The sequence below is a fragment of the Xiphophorus hellerii genome, chromosome 1, assembly GCF_003331165.1.
Source record: "Xiphophorus hellerii strain 12219 chromosome 1, Xiphophorus_hellerii-4.1, whole genome shotgun sequence".
In the NCBI taxonomy this organism is placed as follows: domain Eukaryota; kingdom Metazoa; phylum Chordata; class Actinopteri; order Cyprinodontiformes; family Poeciliidae; genus Xiphophorus; species Xiphophorus hellerii.
Window position 1 is genome coordinate 27,634,616 of NC_045672.1, and position 20,372 is coordinate 27,654,987.

Here is a 20,372-nt window from a genome sequence, read left to right on the forward strand (position 1 = left end):
TCAAAAAGGAAAGGGTCATTTTTAAAAATAGTAAATGGTTTTCTCCTCTGATTATTTGCTGTTTTAGATCACCAACATCATAGAAAAAAAGCTCATCGCTATGAATGCTGAGACTTAAGTCCAGTATCTCAAAAAATTTTAATGTTGCATAAGACCAATGAACAATGGATTATTGATAGAGAAATGTAAGGCCTACACATTCACAAGGAAGACTGCTGGCTTGTTAGCTGTCCAGACTTTTGACAGTCAATGCTCAACAATGAGAATAAACTACAAAAGAAAAAATGTAAGAGAAGCAGGCTCTTCACTGATTATTGTAGCCAAGAATATTAATGAAGAATTGAGTGAAGGAAAAAAGGATAACAGGGACATAAGTTTAGAATATTATTGAAATGTCCATTTATTTCAGGAAATTAATCAATAAATGAAACACACTACTTAGATTAATTACATGGGTGCTTAAAAGCCTTTTATCTGTTAATTATGATGACTTTATGATTATAGTTAATGAAAACAACATTTCTCATTTAAAATTTACATCAGACAAATAAAAAAAAACAGTGATAAGTCCTTAATTAAATGTGTAATACCAAAAGGTGGTTCTAATCTTACTAATTTATTGAATACATTTCAGTAATGTTTTAATCACCGGATTAAAAATCTTTATTTTGATCGTATACGATATTACAATTTTCTGAGTAACAAAAATTTGAGGGTTGAGTCAAACTTATCAAAATAGAATGGAAATAAACACTTGTCTGCAATAACTTTTCATTGATGTTCTAATTATCCCAAAAATGAATACTGAGGTAGTTCTGGGACATTATAAATCCCGACTTCTCTCTGACGTCTGTGTTGTTGACATAAGCAACAAGTTAACTTTTCATGCCGGTGAATTTCCACTGAGGCCAATTTGTTTGCTGCGTTGGGCTGATGTAGAAATATTCTTGAAATTCATCAGTGATGCAAGTTTTCAAGAGAAAACCTTTTTCTCTTATTCTCAGAAACCTGCTCATATGAAAAATGCTAGGAGTTTCAAATTCTTTGTAACTGCAAATAGGAAAATGGCAAAAAGATTACACATGTAAGCTGGTTTTCACAGTGGAGGTATCCCGCAAATAATCTCTCAGTCATTCGATCATTTGCTCGTCCACCTTGCATGACCTTGCTTCTGTATGCTTTACGGTGCATGAGTGAGTATGTGTGAAAGTGTAAAGTGTTAGTTTGTAAGACTAGAAAAAGCCCTTTAGAGAGTCAGTCTAATAAGCCGTTTATACTCTCTGTGTTCAAAGCAATGACCAAAAAAAAAAAAACCTTTGCTGGGACTTAGCTGGGATTTGCTGGGAAGAGCATAGACATCAGTCCAAGTCCTAGAGGACATGTAATGTTGATGTAAAACTAATATATTGAGCTTACTGCACAGAGATGATCCAAGTCATATGTTTCAGTTTAATGAACCTTATACTGAAGCCTTGAATGGCATGAAAATGAGTGTAGTCTAATATCCTTTTTTTTGTTTTCTATACCTGCTTTTGTATGAAAAAATTAAATTGCATGCTCTGGCTAATGAAATGTAATAAGTGAAGCAGATCTGGAGATATACTTATAGCTCTGATGTTTGTGTTGTCTCAGCTGGGATTGGCCCGGTTTTACCTCAATTTATCTCTTGCAGCACCCTGGGCTACATTTATTAAATTCATGGGCCACTCTGGATGAGATGCAATCTGTTTTTTTTATGTAAAAAGACAAAGTGATACGTTAAGATAAGCCTGCACACTCAAACCGAGCATCTCTTCAATCTTTCCAACAAATTGCTGCAATTGAAATCGTGGAGCACATTTTCTCCATTTTCTATTGGTACAACTCTTCCTCCATTTTTTGATCTTGCAATGAAACCAGTGGAGCTGATTCGCCTTGCTGTGACAGACATCATCCAAACGGAAAGAGAGATGTAGCTGGATATATAGCTTTAGGGGGGGGGTCAGGATTTCGCAAAGCCTGCAGGATTTCATGGTAACCTGGAGCCCTGGCTCGGCATTGAGCTGATGTCGTCTTTTCTACGAAACAAGGGCAACGCTTAACGAAGACTTGCTGCGTCTGGTGCAGGAAGGAAAGTCACGCTTGCTTCTCCCCGAGACCTTATTCCGACTGCTGCAATGAGCACAGACGTCATGCTGGAGTGGCTATCCAGGTTCCTCACAGGGTCACGGTGGCTCTGCGCTCTGTGATGAGGCTCTGCTGAAGGCTTGAATGAGCGGAGGGGAAAGGATGCATATGCTGAGCTACTGAAGCCACACTAAAATGTCTCACATTAAAAATGTTGGCTTATTTTTCTGTCCTCTACAATGTCAAAGCGAGAAAGGTAAAAAAAAAAAACACTTCCTGCACTAAAAATAGTTCAGGAAGAAATTAGTCATAATGTTCAGGATGTGAGTCATCTTATTTTCACATAAAGTGGATCTAAAATGTACGCAGAAACCCGCTGAAGTGTATGTTCTTGATTGATACGACCAGTTTGAAATAAAATTAAACAACGCAAATTACTATTAAATTCAGTTTCAGCATTCAGACTTCAATAGTACCATTTGTCCAGTCTGCCCTTCCAAAGCCCTACAGTTCCTTCATACTGTGTGGAAATCTTTTTTTTTTCACTGCCCTGTTGGCAACACCTGAGGTGAAGTAAAGCTTTTGTTGTTTTGCATGTATGCTTGGACTCACAGTGACAGTGAAAAATGAAATCCCGTTTTGTCTGCACCTTGTCCGAAGATACTTAAAGGTTTTGGGTAAAAAAGAAAAAGAAAAAGAGAAAAAAAAGAAGCTTGAATGCTTAAATTGAATCAAAATATGTTCAAAACTATTAGATTAGTGTGCAGACTTGTTCAATAAGGTTATTGGAAATTATTTATTCTTTACCTTTCCTCCTCAAAATAGTCCAGATTTTATTGAGGGTGCACACTGCCAGACTGCTGGCTGAAACAAGGCCTAACACACTGTTCCTAAGGGTGCTTTGAATGCATGGCAGAAGTCACATCTCTCCATCAGCAAGACAAGAAAATTCTGCTGATTATAACCAAAGTATTCAGTCCAGCACTGTTGGATCTGGAATAACCTTCCCTTAAAGCAGACTGGCAGAAATTAAAGCTTTCCAAATGATTAGTTTTGGGAAAAATGTTAAAAGTCCCTTTCTTCTAATGAGAAATGGCAGAAATGGTCGATAACTCCAATGTGCAGTCAAGAGGATCACAGCTTTTCTTTTATTTAAACCTTTAGGCCTCGCTGTCTGTTTTAAAGTCTCTCAGGCGTAAACTGAAAATCAGTCTTTTGTGGTTATTTATTTCACCGTTTCCAAGGAGCATTGAACACACTGTAATGTAGGAGGAAGGTACAGAGAAAATAAGGAACTTAATTTACTGTAAAACATAAACTACTAAAGAATTATGATATCCGTCAATACTGCAATCATTTTCCCTACGGGATAAAAGTATTTTAGCCTTGATAGAAAATGTCAACCTTCCATTTAAAGTTGTTATAAAGTGTTTATTCTCGTTATTTTTGCATTAAGATCTGCTTGAAGCCGAATAGCAGGTGTTGTAGTAATTTACAGGACTTCAGAGAGAAAAGCTGGTTTCCAGCATCAAGGTATAGTGAGGTTTTAAGCAAAGTTAAAACGACCTTTTATAGAGATTCTAGAGAGATCTAGAGAACCAGGTTTTTATGAGCTTTACTCAGCACAGGCGGGTGTAACACTACTCCTTCCCCACCTGTTGCTACAAGTGTCAGTCAGCAGTAAGAATGCTTCTACACCTTTCCATACTACTTAAGAAAAACAGATTGAGTCATATGGAAATATCTCAGAGTGAGAGACATTTTTAAAAACTGCTTCTGGTCCAAAAAGACATGTTGTCTATTAACCAGGTCAGTTCCAAATTCATGACCTGAAATGTACTTCTTAAGAAGTAATCTGATGGTAAAAGGAAATGAAGGACTGTCTACAATTTAAGACTTAGCATGGAAAATCTAGACATATTAAACTCTAATATCTAATGTTGAGATAAATAATATAACTAGTGGCAGACTGCTGCATCCTGGGCGCACAAAGGAGCCTCATTACAGATCCTTCTTCTCAGCAGCTGTAAGACTTTATAAGCATCATTACTCCCAACAAACGCAATAAATGTATACATCCATGTAGTTATTTAATTTTTTCATTTCTTGTAAAAATTCTAATGTTTTTGCATGTGAAATCAATTTTTTAAATAAAAGTATGCTATTTTAATAACAGTACAGTATTATTATTTACACAGATTCCTATTTTAATTTTTTCCATCCATCCATCTATCCATCCATCCATCCATCCATCTTTTATAATATTTGTTATTATTTATGCTTCCTTTAAATTACTGCTGGTACACCTGAATTTTCCAACTGAGACAATAATACCAATAACACAAATATAAGAGAGGAGAATGTAGAAAAGTTGAGGTTGTGGGAGATACTCACAGGGAATGGTGCGCAAGTAGAGGTTGTCCCTGATCACCTGCTGGAGCTTGTGGTCCAGGGAGCCCTTCTGAAACTGCAGACTGAGGTAGTGACGTAAATCCGTGTTCAACACTTTACCTGGAAAGAGGGACATAAAAATCTCCATCAGAAAACCAAATCACAAATTAACTCTACATTAACTCTACAAGTCATTTATTCAACGGTATTGATAATCCAAAATGTTCAGTTTGGCTTTTTAAGGTGAACTCTGGTCATGTGATTGGTATCTTAAGGAACAAGATCTGGCTATGTTAAAGCTGTGTCTGGATAACAGCCTCCAGCCTCTAGCTCTGAAGCTCTGGAGGCTTTTATTTGAGCAAAACTAATTGAAAAAAAAAATAAGGAGCATGGTTTGCATTTGTCATCATCTATTAGTTAATATCTATACTCCTTTAGTTAAACATGAACAGGTCACCACACTGAAAAACCCTAACCCTTTAAAAACACTGCTTGAGATTTGAGATACTTCTATTATTTTCCAACCTTTTACAAATACCACCAAAGTAAATACTGTTTTCCACATACTATCTTACTGAAAGACATTTGAAAATAACAGTAGCATACTAAGACTTGGACTTTGTCAGTTTGTTGTGTTATGTGATGAAAAAGATGGAACAGTTCTCATCCATTAACATTACATGATTGGCTGAGAGATAATTTAATCACATTCAGCTTTTTTAATAAAATGGTGAGATTGAAATCTATGTCAAGTTAGACTTTTTTACAGAAATATCACTAGAGCTTTGTTATATTTCTGGAAACACATAAAGGCAGCCTTTTTAGTGGTCTTGCCTCATTCTTTGAACCTAATATTGAGTATAGTAGTAGTGTCTTGGCTCATGAGCTGGATGTGTGGTTGTGCACCAACTTTTGACTAAAGCAAAATGGATTAACACCTCAGAGTCCTGAGGACCTCAGCAGCTGTGCTCGAGCTGCACTTGAGAAGAAATAGATCTCTCATTGTCCCCCGAGTGAAGGAATGTCAACCAAATGAAGAGACAAGAGGGAAACTGAGAGAGGTCCCTTGTGTTTGCTGCAATATGCCACATGTGTGGACTCCCTGAGAATTTAGAAGGCATTTCATCCTGGAGGACAGCTGGAAGTACTCTTTTCTCAAAGTTGCTTTGCAGAATTTGCCCCACAGCTTTCCGAGGCAACGACCACAAGGATCTCAAAATGTCATCGCATGCCACTTTGAAAAAAGAAAACAGTACGCGGAATGTAGTTCTATGTATTGAAGCTACTTTTTCAAGTTGTGCAGTCTCACAACGGATCTTCAACAGAAAATAATTCTCAGTCGGTTGCTGTAACACTCTTCAGTGTAGAAGAATACAAAAATATAACTACTTTCAAAATCAGTGATACATTTAAAAATTAAGTCAGAAAGTACAGTGCTGCCAACCCCTCAATAAGAAAAGAAAATCACTAAATTATAACAAAACACCATTTACAAAATTGATCATGTGCATGAAATTGTTATGTACAATCTAGGAGAGAGAAAACAGAAAAAAAGGTTACAAATCACAGTAAAATAAAGACTTGATTATTTGTATACAGCCTACATGATAAATGGACCAAAAGAGAAAAAAGGAATGCCTTGACTTATATTTTGTGGCAATAAATATCCTGATTAAGTTGATAAGCCAGTTGTATGTTCATACATGAGTGATTTATTTGCAGAGGGGGACTTATCTTGTGCTCTGACTGGTACCTGAAAAATGAAACAGCATTCAATAGCTTAACAATGACTGCTTTCTCTCGCACACAGTGTGACGTCACCTCTGGTACAAATAGAATTTAATGACCATTTAATGTAGAAAGGCTAACAAAAATAAAAGCTGCCCCATCAGATGTTATTGTGGATTTCCTTTGTCATACATTCTTCAGTTCAATTTGAGCCCATTCTTTATTTCAGACACACTCATACATCAATACAACATGGGCTAAAATATCAAGAAACTAGCAGAAAGAAGCTGGAAAACTGCTAAATTTCATGGTGGCAAAAAAAATCTAATACTGAAAGCAATGAAATTGTTATAAGTGTGAGGCATCTGACACGTTGAAAGATTTCTCCTGAGAGACTCACACAGAGCTTTTAATAACAATGTTTCTCAGCAGTGAAGTCCTGCAGGAGAGACTACCTTTCATTGAAATAAAAAGTTAAAAAATGCCTTAAACTTAATGAATTGAAATTCAGCATTTTGGTAAAATTAATGCCTCCTGCTGTAAGTGGTTTCAGCAAAATGTTGCCTCAGAATTTACCCAAACGTCCTGAAATTTGATGGAAACATTTCAGTCTCTATGCCCAGTAGGTATTAAAGTCAATTCAACTCTTGGGGCTTTAGATTTGCAGCACACACAAACTAATCATCTGCTTTGCTCAGATTGATGTCCAGTAACCGGCAGGGGTAAAAGCAGGGGCAAAGTGTTCTCAGTTATGCAACTCCATGGAGTTTTAAATGGCGCAACAAATTCAAGGAATTTGGGTCAAGGAAACAAAAGCCGTGTCTGGCTATGCATCAACTCAAAAGCCACAGGCCTGTGGTTTATGTTCCCAGAAGCAGAAAGAGATGAAAACTCCACAAATTCTGAAACGAGAACATACACCTCATTCTCTGTCACAGGCTGTTTTCGTGTTAAAGCAGATGAAAGTTATTATTCCTTCACCGGAGAGACCCCCAAAATCCATTTTTTACATTTTGCCTGGAGAGATAAGCTGGTCTCAGTGTAGGCAACAAAAGACGTAATTGTCACGGGAGATCAGCCGCAGCTAATAGCAGATACCCCACTGATGCAGTAAAATCAATCTTTTTTCATGTACCCTCATTCGATCGCGCACACGAACAAATGCAAATCACCCCTGCTACCCAAAGTACACAACTCGAGAGCATCTAACAGTGTAGTCTTTGTGGCTCGCCTGTCGGGTTGCGTTAGTGCACTGCATCATATCTCCAAAGATGAGGGGAGAGGAGGGGTAGGGGCGCGAACTGCTATGTTACAAAGCAGCACATCATGCAACTACGAGGCATGTGGGACACAATGGAGGCCTTTGTGGATGGTCATCTGGCTTCGAGCCGCTCTCTCATACAGGCGGGTGAGACGGAGGATAAAAGCGGGGGCAACAGTTCAAGGACGGAGAGTTATTAAAAACGAAGGGAGCAGGGAAGGGCAGGATGGTGGGAGTGGAGAAGGGTCTCAGCACAGAGGAGTAATGATGATGCATGGGAACACATGTGGAAGCCCACCACACCTCCCTCTGCTTCCCATTTCATCACTTCTCTATCGTTCCATCTCCGACTGCGCCGCTCTCAGTGCGGAGATTCATCAGCCATAGCAGACCCCCACAGGCCTCCCCACACCCCGAGCCCAGATCACTTTATACTTAGACGCCATCCTGGATCATCTTTCTTTCTGGAAATGCCTGCTCCTCTACCTTTTATTTCCCATTTTAATCAGACATCTTGTCTTTCAGAGGGCATGAGCATATTAAGCACCTGTTGCTGCAACCCCTTTGTGCCTTGAACTTCAACTGCAAATTGGAAAATAACAGGGTAAGCCTCAATATTTTAAGATTTGCAAATTAAAAACATGCTGCATAAGGCAACTAGAACTTTCTGTCCCAAACAGAAAGCAGAGTGAAACCAGAGCACATGCTGCCGCCCATCATCTCCTTGGCAGTGGACAAACCTTTCCTCGCCTTACCATCTGCAAATTTCTGTAAGTGATGTCACAGCAATTAAAGAAAACTGCATCAGTGAGATCAAAATGCAAGACTTCAGCCCACAGGATTTTGTAAAATACATAGACTAAACAATTTTGCTTCAACTGTTACACTTTAAAAACCAGCCCACAATCAGAGCAATCTATAGAAAAAGAGTTTATTAAATGCCAGCCAATATGCTTTCATTTTACAAATGAAGCATGTTTTTGTAACCTTAGAACAAATTATTTGCATGTTTGTGAAATGTGTAAATCTACAAGATCTCGGTATAAGTAATAAAAATTTAACTCTGAAGAAGCAAACTGCTGTGTACCAGAACAAGTCATTGGGAAGAAACTTTGAAGTGAGCAGCGACACCAACTATATCAGCATGAATTAGATTGTGGCATTAGTAGATAATAGTTTTCCAGCACTATTATCTAGCAATTTATTGCTAGATTTTTGTTAACCAACATCTAGCAATAGAAATAATTTTGGTGATTCCAGCTGATCTAAAATGGGAGATGTTTGGTCTGATTTAACTTCAGACAGGGAGAATAAAAGGTGTCTTTTAATTTGGTGTATGTAAACCTGTGGTTTCAACTGCATACAGGAATATGATAATGAGCAGAGTACAAAACATATCCTAGAGAAATGTGACCCAAATCTAAAAGTTTTGATTCTCCATGTTATCTTCCACAAAATTTGCAGAGATTTTTTGTTTAGATTTTTTTTTGTCTAGTAGCTCTTTGTAGCCCAAACGTGGAGAAGACATAAACTTATTGTGACACAAAGAACATAGACAAAAATACCAGAAGTTCCTGCAGTGTTGCTGTCTTTTACAGAGATTCGTTAGATCATCTCTTTAAAGATGAGCAAATATCAGGAGAATTCTAGAAGTACAGCTCAACTTTCGAAATCATTCAGATTTGCTAAAATTACTGACGATGAAACGCTAAAATTTAATCAAAGTCATAGTTGAGGAATTTACCCTTTCTATACAGCCAGGTTATTGCATCATCTTTATTCCTGGTTTTGTTTCCCTTTACAGATTTATTTGCCTTCAGTCAAATTGTATAACTGACACATCAAATTGAAATGTAAAATATTGGTGTGCCTGCTTGACAACTGTATTGGGTTTTCATAGTCCTTATAGGTGTAACAAACAAATAAACAGTTTAGGTTTACCTGACCTCTCAGGAGAAACTATCGATTTTTCTCTCAACTTGGTGTGAATCTTTGCACATCACCTCTTAGTTCAATGGGGTCAAAATAACTAGGAACCATCACAAAGAGTCACCAAAGCACTAAATTAACAGGCAGCATAGTTACAATGAGCATCCATGTTCAGAGATCTTTTCCTAAAATAGTGCAGAGATGGTGCAGGAAAGTCACAATCAGTGGAGGCAGCGGGCGTCTAATGAGCCATTCTATGACAGTATAGCTCCAGAAACAGTGAGGAAAACCCCTACCATCTGTTAATTACCACCTTGTTAGATTCATTTGGCAACTCTGGGCAAGAGCCAGACAGAAAATCAACATAATATCAGACTCATAGGGACAACAGGTTATTATATGCTCCCCGTGATGGAAAAGGAAATCGTAGTATTGCTTTCTTAATACACACAGCTATGGGCAACTCCAACACCAGTGGCCTCTTCCAGCCAAGTGATCCTTATGGTCAGTTAAAGTAATGGTGGCCAAATCTCTTAAACACTATTCCTTTAAAGTGGAAAGTTGTAATTTCTATCAGTAACAACTCTTTTTTTCAATGTCTGGCTGTCATAATGAAAATCACAGGAAATCTATTAGAAGATACAGAGCCAAGAGATTTATTAGGTAGTACAGTACATTTTAGGATGAAATAAAAAGTGACATATAAGACACTCAGTTGCTCTTTTTCCTCCATTCAAGTTTTACAAATCCACCTTGAAATGCATTTAGTGGGAATTTATCTTAACATAAGGTCATTCTGCACAAGATGGGTGTTTCAGCTTTCAAACTAATAGCAACAAGGTCAGAAAAGTTACAATGCAGTTAGAATATGTTGATGTAGAGTATTTATAGCTTCTTTTAATCAAAAAATGAAATGCCTTAAAAAAAAACGCACGTACACACAATCTGGCTCGCTCTATGAGACTCTTTATCTAAGCTTACTCTGCCATAAGGAGAGTGACATTATCTACGTACATTTGGCAGAAATGTGTAATCAACTGTTTTAGAAGATATTTAAAAAGGAATGATCTTGATGCACAATGTGTGGAAACTTGATGTTATGGGTGGAAAACTGTCAGTGTCATAATCATCGGCACATGCAACACAGATGGCATCCAAGGCACTCAGTGTTCAGAAATATGGGCTCTGTTATGAGTAGCTGTGCTTGCTCTTAATCGCTGACTCTTCAGGATGCCCATTAATTTGGCTACACATGTGAGATAAATTGGGCTTGGTGCATTTTCTGGCTCATTTAACAGTACACACCTACACTGTTGATACTCCACTTCACAAAAGGCCAGCCAGTGTAGATATACATAATCAGTTTCTGCTTAATGAGGTGAGTTTCCTTTAAATTGATGCTCCCCCTTTTCTTCACAGCCAATTGATAACAGCAATGGCAAAAGTATCAAGTATTTTCTTTTCTCAAGGGAGAAACAACCTTGGAAATGTCCTTTCATTGTTTGATTAGTAGAACAGGGTTAAGTACCGACCACCATGGCCTGCGCTGTAAAATAAATCTAGTCCTCAAGAAGGCCCTTCAAGGAATCTGTATAATTCTAGGGCTTACCACCTCATGGTTCGCTCTTCAAGAAATAATCAGAGCCAACTAAATTGTAAAAGAAAATCGCTGCTCCTAAAGCTGCTTGTAATCTACATTTCTTATTTTAGCATCTAGGAAGGCTTACCTAAAAATATGAACAAGTGATTCACATTTTGTATAACATCAAGTTCTGTCAAGTATATAACAGAAAATGTGTTGTTTTTGTATGGGTGGAAAACTGTCAGTGTCATAATCATCAGACACGCAGCATAGATGGCATCCAAGGCCATCCTGTTTTGTATAGTGCAAGTATATTGGAATCAAAAGCATACAGTGATTGAGGCATGAATCTTAACTTTGTTTCCATAAAGTATACAATAACATAATAAACTAATGGCTTTAAAAATAGTCCAAAACAATATATCTTTCTCTCAGAATTACAATATTGCCATATTTCTAGAGAAACATAAATAAATCAATCAGCGATTGGAGTCAGAGAATTTACACTTGGCATTAATAGATAACAGAAAAAATGGGACTTTTAATTTTGATATATCAACCTGTTGGTTGCTATACTTTGATCAACTTTATTAGAATTAAATAAAAATCCCAACGTTCAGAGACAATGCTTTGATGCATAAATGGGGACAATCATGTAATTCCTTGATTTTCTTCTGTTTCATAGCACTTAAAGCACAATTTCGTCTTTAGAGAGGCAACACAGACAATAACCCTTCAGCATGATATACAAAAAATAATCTTCATAAAATTCACACTTATGTCATCTGGTTTTCAGAATTATTGTTTTCACAACATAATTGATACATAATGCTTTTAATTGTAAATTTTAATGTATTTTTTTAGAAGGAAACTAAAATATACCAGGTTTTGGAGGAAAGCAATAACTCTGTTACAGAAAAAGGTATCAGAAATGTTACTTTTGGCAATAGAGGGTTGCAAAAACTCATCAAGGAAAACTAGTAAATACTAGAGGTGTGCCTGCCGATTGATCGGCCACCGATCATAATCGACCGATTTCCGTGAAAAAGATCATGATCGGTGATCGCCGATCACGGTCTCTTGTTGCCGATCAGCAAAACCGATCACATTTATCTCACTTCGCAGCCTGCAAGTGCAGCGGATCTCCTATTTCCTTCACACTGCGCAAGCGCCAGGCAACAAATCCTGACGTGAGGAACTTTAACGCTCTGAGAGTGAAGGGGGGACGTTTGCGTGTTGCGGCGGAAAATTACTACGTCAAAATGCATCAACACAACGAATCTAATATGACGTTTAAAAAAAACTAACACTTGACGGAGTCTGGCTGCATCAAGGCTCAATGCAGGAACAAAAGGACATCCGGAGCGGCCAAGTAGCAGGTAAAGCAGCGCACAACTACCAACACTCACCCGGATTAGCATGACGGTCAGAAAGCTAAACAAATAAACCGAAAAATAATTTAAGTCTTCGAGCTGACGGTGTAAGACGCTGGTTCTGCTCTTGCTGTTGAACCGCCGCTACGCGCTACTGGTAGTAATATTTCACAGACTTAGCGCCGCTCATCCTCCACCCAGCAGTGAACTCTCACACCGAACGTCTGCTTAAAGCTGCAGCATGCCACTTAAACAAAACGATTTTAGATATGTATTAAAACTTTCGTTGTCCTAACATAAGATAGATAATCTCTGAAAATAATCGATCTCCTCTACCTCCTCCCTGTTTCTGCAGAATTACTCCGCACAGTCAGAAACAGCCAATCAGAACCAGCATTAATCAGCTAGTCATACTATCAGGAAGTTTTGACAGTGACTCAGGATTGTTTATTTTGATGCAACCGGCATTTACCTTTAAATGAAATGTCTCCTTTATTACTTCACATTATTTGATATACTTATTTGACGATAAGTGTTGTGAGATTTATTTGACTAATAATTTATGGAACTGAGAATCTTACTGTTAAATATTGTTTTACTGATTACAGGATTTTCAGTTGTCCTTTAGACTGAATAGCTGCTGTATTGTGCCTGCAAATATTTTGCATGTTTTTGTCTAAATTAGGTGAATTTATTGCCAGATATTTTTTTTAATTTTGTTGGATAACATAGTATCATTTATAGCTAAAGCGAAAAATTAACAGTTAATCCTGGTGATCAGCAAAGATCGGTGATCGGCAGAGATCGGCCTCATGGGTGATCGGTATCGGAATTGGCAGTAAAAAACCTGATTGCTTCAATTTTTCCGCAGTTTTACCAAGGACAGTTTATTATTTCTCCACTAGATAGTCTAAACAAGTTGCATAAAATGCATTGACACTCCATATAATGAGTAAAAATAAAATTCCTTAACTACTGTTTGGGGGAAAAAATGGACAGACAAGATCATTTATCCATCCATCCATCCATCCATTTTTTAACACCCTTGTCCCTAGTGGGGTCGGGAGGGGTGCTGGTGTCTATCTCCAGCTAACGTTACGGGCGAGAGGCAGGGTATACCCTGGACAAGTCGCCAGTCTGTCGCAGGAAAGATCATTTACTTTTTTCTTTAATTTATGTTGACTTTATAGCCACAAATTATAGTTCTGCAATAAACTTTAATTTGAAGTTTATTGCAAAGCAAAAGGTGAATAAAAGGCCTTGGCTTTCTTCTTTCCCGGTTCTCTTAATGCAAGCTGACTTGAAGTTGAAGTTTAAAGGAGATAAAGAGGCAAAGGCTGGAATTTTTTCTCCTCTGAGCTGAGCCGTTCCTAATGAATTCTAAACGGTTCACTGCATAAAATATTTTTAAAACCCAGACGACCCAAAACAAAAAGCCACAGTTGTGTTTTTGCTAATTTTTCCCCACTTGGTGGTGACTTCAGAAGCCCAAATGTGATCTCTGAAGCCCAGAAAAGAGTTATATTTTATATTACGTCCTCTTAAATCAAACCATGAAGACCTGTCAGACACTACTGCAGGCTAAACTCTGCACCTTCAGAATTATGACCGGGCATCAGACTGACACAGAGGACAGAGGGAGCAAAGCACTGGAGCATAGGATCTTTTTTTTTTAATGCCTTAAATATTCTTACTCTTATCTTTTCAGCTGCATGGTAGTAAATGTACTTTCTCAAACATTTAACTGTGAGCTCAAATCTTTTGTGAGGCATGCAAATCTGCTTGAATGACTGCAGAAAATTGTAACAAAATGGAGCAGAACGTGTTTGCTCCTGCATACATCATCCTTAAAGAGCACACTCCTCTCTAATGCCTCTGGTCCTCTGGCTACACAAATGTGAAGGGGGAAAGGGCTTTGCCCTGCAGGAGCGTCATCAAAAGCCTGCTGCTGTTTGACATTATTGTGGTTTGAAACATCTGCCTGTCCCTCAGCATACACACACACCCACCTGTTGTATACACACACATACACATGCATAAAGCCCAGGGGCAAATAATCCTCACTCACACTGCAATGGAGCAAACATGTGCATGTTCAATCACAAAGCATGGCTACCAAAGAGCCTGGATGACAAACAAGAGATCAAAGAGGACCTGAATGTTGTTTTTTTGTTTGTTTCATCTCCATGACAGAGAATTGTTTTTAGCCCCTATTCTATGCAGAGGGAGACAAAGAGTTTCCCTGTGATGCAGAGATCAGAAAGAATGGAAGATGCATCACTAGGGGAGCTCAAACAGGGAATCATGGAAGAATTGGGAGGAGAGGAACCTGGACCTGGATACCTTGTATCCAGTCAGCTGGTGGCGTCACACGTCCAGCTTAGAAAGGAATCATCCAGCTTCTAAACCTCTTTAGTCACTTGATGAGAGGAGGGATTTGGAATAAAAGACTAAGCTATCGACTTTCTTTCTATGGAGCAAATGAGGAGGAGTTTGGATCTCTTGAATAAGGTGTCATGGTTTTAAGGGCTACAGAGTTAAATGTCACCAATTAATGTGTAAACAGCAGCTGGAAGAAAACATAGGGTTTCAGCACAGAAAATAAAACCCTTATACTGATTTTTATCCTCTACATAGGAATTTCAGTATAAATCTGTGCTTTTTGTTAGACTACCAATTGTTACATAGCATGTTAACTCTATCGTATAGCTTCAGTTTATCCAGCTACCAGAGAAAAGAGCAACACAAACGTTTTCCGACTGGATTTGGGGAAAGAGCGTTTTTCTGTGCAGGGGAGCTTAGAGAAAAGATAGGAATGTTTTTTGGTGATTATTGTCGGTAAAGCTGATGAGTTTGCAGAGGTGCAGCACCCTGACTGGTTGCATGAGTCAGTGCGACACATACTGCTGTAAAAAGTCACTTTGCATTCTTTAGTTCTGAAATAGGAGCTCGTGAATAACCTATTGCTCTGCATACTACTACACTGCATATGCTGTATGTGCTCATGTAAGTCTAGAAAGTTCATTACTACTGGCACCAGTGAGTTTTTATTATTACGTCATACCATACCATGGGCTTTTTTATCTACTGAAGTAATGTCATTTAAGTAAAGGTTGGATTATCTATGTGAGATGTGTGAGAACTTTACTATGAGTGCCAGTAAATCCAAAGTGTACCATTTGTTTCATGTTTCAGGCAAAAGAGAAAGAAAACACATTGCTCAGTCTTGATCTACAGTGCATAAAAAAATACTCACTCCCTTGGATGTTTTATTCATTCAAACCAATCATGATCAACAAAATTTGGCTTTTTTGAACAACAAAAAAGCAAAACCAAAAAAGCCCCCAAAAAACGTTTTAAGGTCAAACGATGGGCTTCAATTCTCTTTAGAAAATATAAAATTTGCTAAAAATTTTCTGCGGCTCTGTGCATAGAAATATTTTTATCCTATTTTTATTTTGCGATTTCTTTAAAACAAATGGGAAGAAAGTATGCATCTGTGGTACATGCTTTTATGCCTGAGTGACTGAATAAATCACAGTTGAGTGGCTGAAAAGACTAAAAACATTCCAAAGATAATGGAACGAGTGAAAAGTAACTGATGTTCAAAGAAAAGCTTTCAAAGACCTTCAGAAAGCCTGGAACCTTACTGATTAATACCATGTTCTCTCGAAAGTCTGATCGCAGTAGGGAGTGTCAAATAAAAAAAAAGGGCAAACACAAATGCACCTTACCAATTATCTTTACTGTTAGAAAATAAGGCACCTCCCTAAGATACTTTCACACATTTAGATTTTTTTAGATTGACTAACAGTGAGAGGTATGTATAGTTTTCGCAAGTTGCGTAAAACAAACAAGAGAAATATGACACACCGGTTTGCTGCAGACAAACAGGAGAAGCATGTGCAGCTCTACAGATACTGATTCTACAGATCAAGTCAAGTGTTGGACTCTTAGCCTCAATAACTCGGGCCGACAGTGATAATACACTTGCTGATGTGTCACAGAGAACCCCATGGGACACAAAAGACTGTCTTTTTTATCTTCTTCCCTCAATCTTTCTGAAACAAATACCAAAAGGTCTGAAAATCAAACGAGTGACAGGGTTATATATTAATTATTTAAAATTTGAGAAGATTTTGACAGCAGTGGAATTAGATAATTCATGCTACAGAACGTAACCAGTGACTTCTACAGAGACTGGGTTGCATCTGAGTGCTGTTCTGAAAATACAGACAAGTTTCGGTGTGATTAAAAAAGTGTTTGCTTATCAGTTACTGCAAGGTTTGCATTGCATTGACCCTGGCTAGTCAGTGGTGATGTTTTAGGCCTCCATGCTATAATACGCACAGCAGAGCAGATTTGTTTTAGAAAGCATTGCCTCAGGAGATGTAGCTGCTGATTACAAGAGTGCATCTCTCATTTCCTGACTGACCCAGGTGCTGCATCCACTCTGCATCCTGCTAATGAGCAAACATGGCATATGTTTAACTGCATATGACAAAAATGGGTCTGTTTGGCAACTCGTCACTCTAAATTGATCTTAGGTGTGGGTGTGCATGACACGCTGTGCTGTGTGTCTCTGGGTTAGTCGTGGTTCAAATAAGATGTTCTTGTGGTTAATAAATTGTGAGTTGGGGTGTTATTGGACTCAGCTTGCGTCCCAAAAATAACAAAGAGAATTATTAGGGCTATAGAGGCTGTTTAGGTCTTTCTGGATTGAGCTTTCTTCTCCTAAATCTCAAGCTGTGGAGGTGGGAGATCTCTTTTTACCCATTGAGGCATTCTTTGTATGCAGTTCTATTGTAATGAGTAGCATCCACTACTTTTTGGAAATGGTCTATTTGGATTGAGCTTGGATGTAAATATCTCTATATATTTGAACAGCACTGCAGCATAAAGCATCCAGTTTATATAAATGATATCTACTATGACCTCTAGAGGGACTTTTTTGACTAGAGAAAAACACATTAGATTCTTCGTCTTGTCATTCATTTCATTCTCGATTTGTGTTCCCATCCAGTACGAGTAAAAAGCAATTCCATCACTGGGGGAATTATATATCCAACATTTCTCAAACACATTCACAGCCTGATTCCTGTAATCTACCTCTGGGATGTTTGGCAGGCAGGGTGAACTTGAAGATAAACTTCTATAATACATAACATCCATCTATCATGTGTAAGAGCTTTTGGCAGTAGGAAAGGATACTCACATATCACTGAAATGAGTCAGCTGCTTGGACTCCAGTCATTTCAGACTACTGCCCATTTTACAATCCTTTTTGTGTGTGTGGGGGGGGGGAGAGGTGCATGTGTGTGTGCGTGTGTCAGTGTAGGGAGAGAATGACTATAATGCAAGATTTTTCTGAACACTAGTCCACAAGGTCATATCTGAGACTTTAGTTTGGACAGTTTATGGACATTGCTTGGCCACTGGACACAGACATTTAGTCCATGATTTATCAGCGTTTCTTTGAGGGCACACACAAGGGGCTGTTTAATAATCTGGGCAGATGCCCAGCGTAAAGAGGGCAGCAACATCAATCACTCACAGCAGATGAAAAGACTTTAGCAGCCAGACGCCAGAGAGTAGAAATAACGAGAATCAGAGTAAGAACCTGATACAGCTTCTCCTAAAAAAACAACACTCTTGGTTCTTTCATGGGTATTTACCAGATAATTATGTGTTATGAATAATTCCTTCATATGACCAGTGATGGATTAACGGGAAATGCATGGAGAAGTATGTTGAGTTTGAGGTGGATCAAAATACAGTAAATAAGAGGACTGAGGTTGCAACTCTTTGTCCTCATGGCCTTCAGCTGCATACATCTTTCAGTATGTAGTTGTGGATGCAAACATGCCTGTGAGGCTTTCATTCTCACTGCTTCATTAATGAGCTAACTGTAGTCCTGTTGATTAATCCATTATGCCTCATCAGCGTTGAAAAGAACTTGTTAAGAAAATTATCTATCACTGCTTCTCTATATGGTTTCAGAGGTTCATCAGAGGCAGGTCAATCGCACATTTTCCTGTTATTCTGCGACATAGATTTTCAACACAGGCAAATAAAAATGAGCTTGAAAGGAGATGCACAAGAACGATTTCTGATCTTCTTTGTCAAACAAAGGTTAGTTTTTAAAGTTTTCCCTTTATTGTTGACCCTCGTGTTAATCTGTAATATAAATGGGGTCTTGTCCAGGATGCATTTATCAATAAAAAATAGCCCAAAGAGATGCACCAATTGCTTGGCCAGTGACAAAAATTGGCCAGATTTCAATTGATTTGTTACGCTGGTCAACAGTTTGAAAAGCAGTCTGGTATTTGCACAAGAAGTGTTACTAAAAGGAAAATTAATTTTTTATGAAGATCTCTCTTGTGCTCACTTCACTGCTGAGCGTTTCCAATTAAAGTGCCAGCTGCTGCTTGGACATGTGACATATTCAGCTCCAGCCTATTTTGTTGGACATATCAGCTGCTATCTCAGGAGACATCAAAGTAAAACTTTAAAACGTGTTTCCATGGTGATCCAGCTGTGATGTGCCAAGTGCATAACGTTAATGAATATTATGTTGTAATTTAATGTACCACACCAAACAGTAAATTGAAACCTACTTGCTCTAATTCATATGTTGGTAACTTATTTTATAAAGAATCAATCAAAATAGAAATATAGTCATTTATTTGTTTTTATGTGTGCAATTAAAGAAAAAGACCATTTTGAAGAGGTAGAATGTAAAGCAGACATATGGATATATTTCGATAGAAAGTTTGTGATTTATGGCATGAAGTCAGAATTTGAAGCCTTGTTACACCCAAATATTTATTTGTATTTATGCAGAACTACACTAAATATTAAATCCCACTTTTCATTGCAATTTCAATACATGAAGTATTGCAGATCATATTGGCTGAGATATTAGAGGTGAAAAAAACGTAGAAAGGAAAGCAGTGGTCTAGGAGTGGTCTGCATTCCGGGAGGACAGAGTTCTGCAATTTTTAGCTGTGTTCCCTGGTCTACACAGTTGAATTAAATGGTGAAACTGCTTCACTAGCATGAAGTCAAGCTCTACAGAGTTCTGCTAATGAACCAATGTTCGAGCCAGAGGCGCTGAAGCAGAGAGAAATCTAAAAGTTGCAGGACACCGGCCCTTGGAAGGCAGTTTGAGGCTGCTGTCTTCAAGAAATATTAGAGAAGTAGGGGAAATAAAATTTGAGACCTGAGCTGGCCATTAAGTTGGCAACCGGTCCACCTCTAAAAAACCCTATACACTGCTTTGATAACATCTCAATAATTAAAAATGGACAGAGCATGAGGGAATATGGTTTTGATGAGCAGTCTGAATGGTGGTGTTTTGCTCCGCAGGGAAACACTCACTAAGACAATTTAATTAAGGTGAATCCCCTTTCTGTAGATACACGGATCTTTGATATTAGTATGTAATCACAAACAGCCCATCGGAGCACTGTGTAAGGGATTTGGGATTCTGCTAGATAATTCTTTCAATATGTTGTTGTTCCGCTTGACTCACTGAGATTTGTTCTCAGTAACGCTGGCAAAGTGAAAGGTCACTCCCGAAGGAAGCAAATCTTTAAAGAAAACTGTAATTTTTAGAATTACCAAAGCAGTGAGACAAATCCCTATCTAATGCCAATATCTAGTGGGGAAATGTATCATCAGCTGGGCCCCTTCTGTGAAAACTTCACACTTTAATGTTTGATGTTGTTTTTAACCCCCAATGACCTAAAAACATTTACAACAGGGTTTTGGTGATTCTAAATTTGTAGTCGACACAAACGAGAACAAAAATCCCTTGGAGCAGCTCTCTGTGTGAGACCAAGGATAACTTTGAAGGAGCTGCAAAGCTACAGGGCAAATACTGGAGATTCTGTCAAAATAACCACTTTAAACTTCTCAAAGTGCAATGCATTTATGAGTGTTCTGGCAAAAAAGCCAATGCTGTAATACAACAGAAAATTTAAAGCAAGTCAAAATTCTA

General features: G+C 38.1%; 1 protein-coding gene across 4 annotated transcripts in view; it reads right to left on the minus strand.

Annotated features, from left to right (window-relative positions):
* The window catches only part of magi3a (membrane associated guanylate kinase, WW and PDZ domain containing 3a), a 142,441-nt gene that overhangs the window by 48,608 nt on the left and 73,461 nt on the right, over window positions 1-20,372 (minus strand). For all 4 annotated transcript variants that reach the window (XM_032557814.1, XM_032557824.1, XM_032557832.1 and 1 more), the window contains exon 2: window positions 4,501-4,617. In XM_032557814.1, the coding sequence (XP_032413705.1) occupies window positions 4,501-4,617 (117 nt within the window). The remainder of the gene's footprint in view (window positions 1-4,500; window positions 4,618-20,372) is intronic.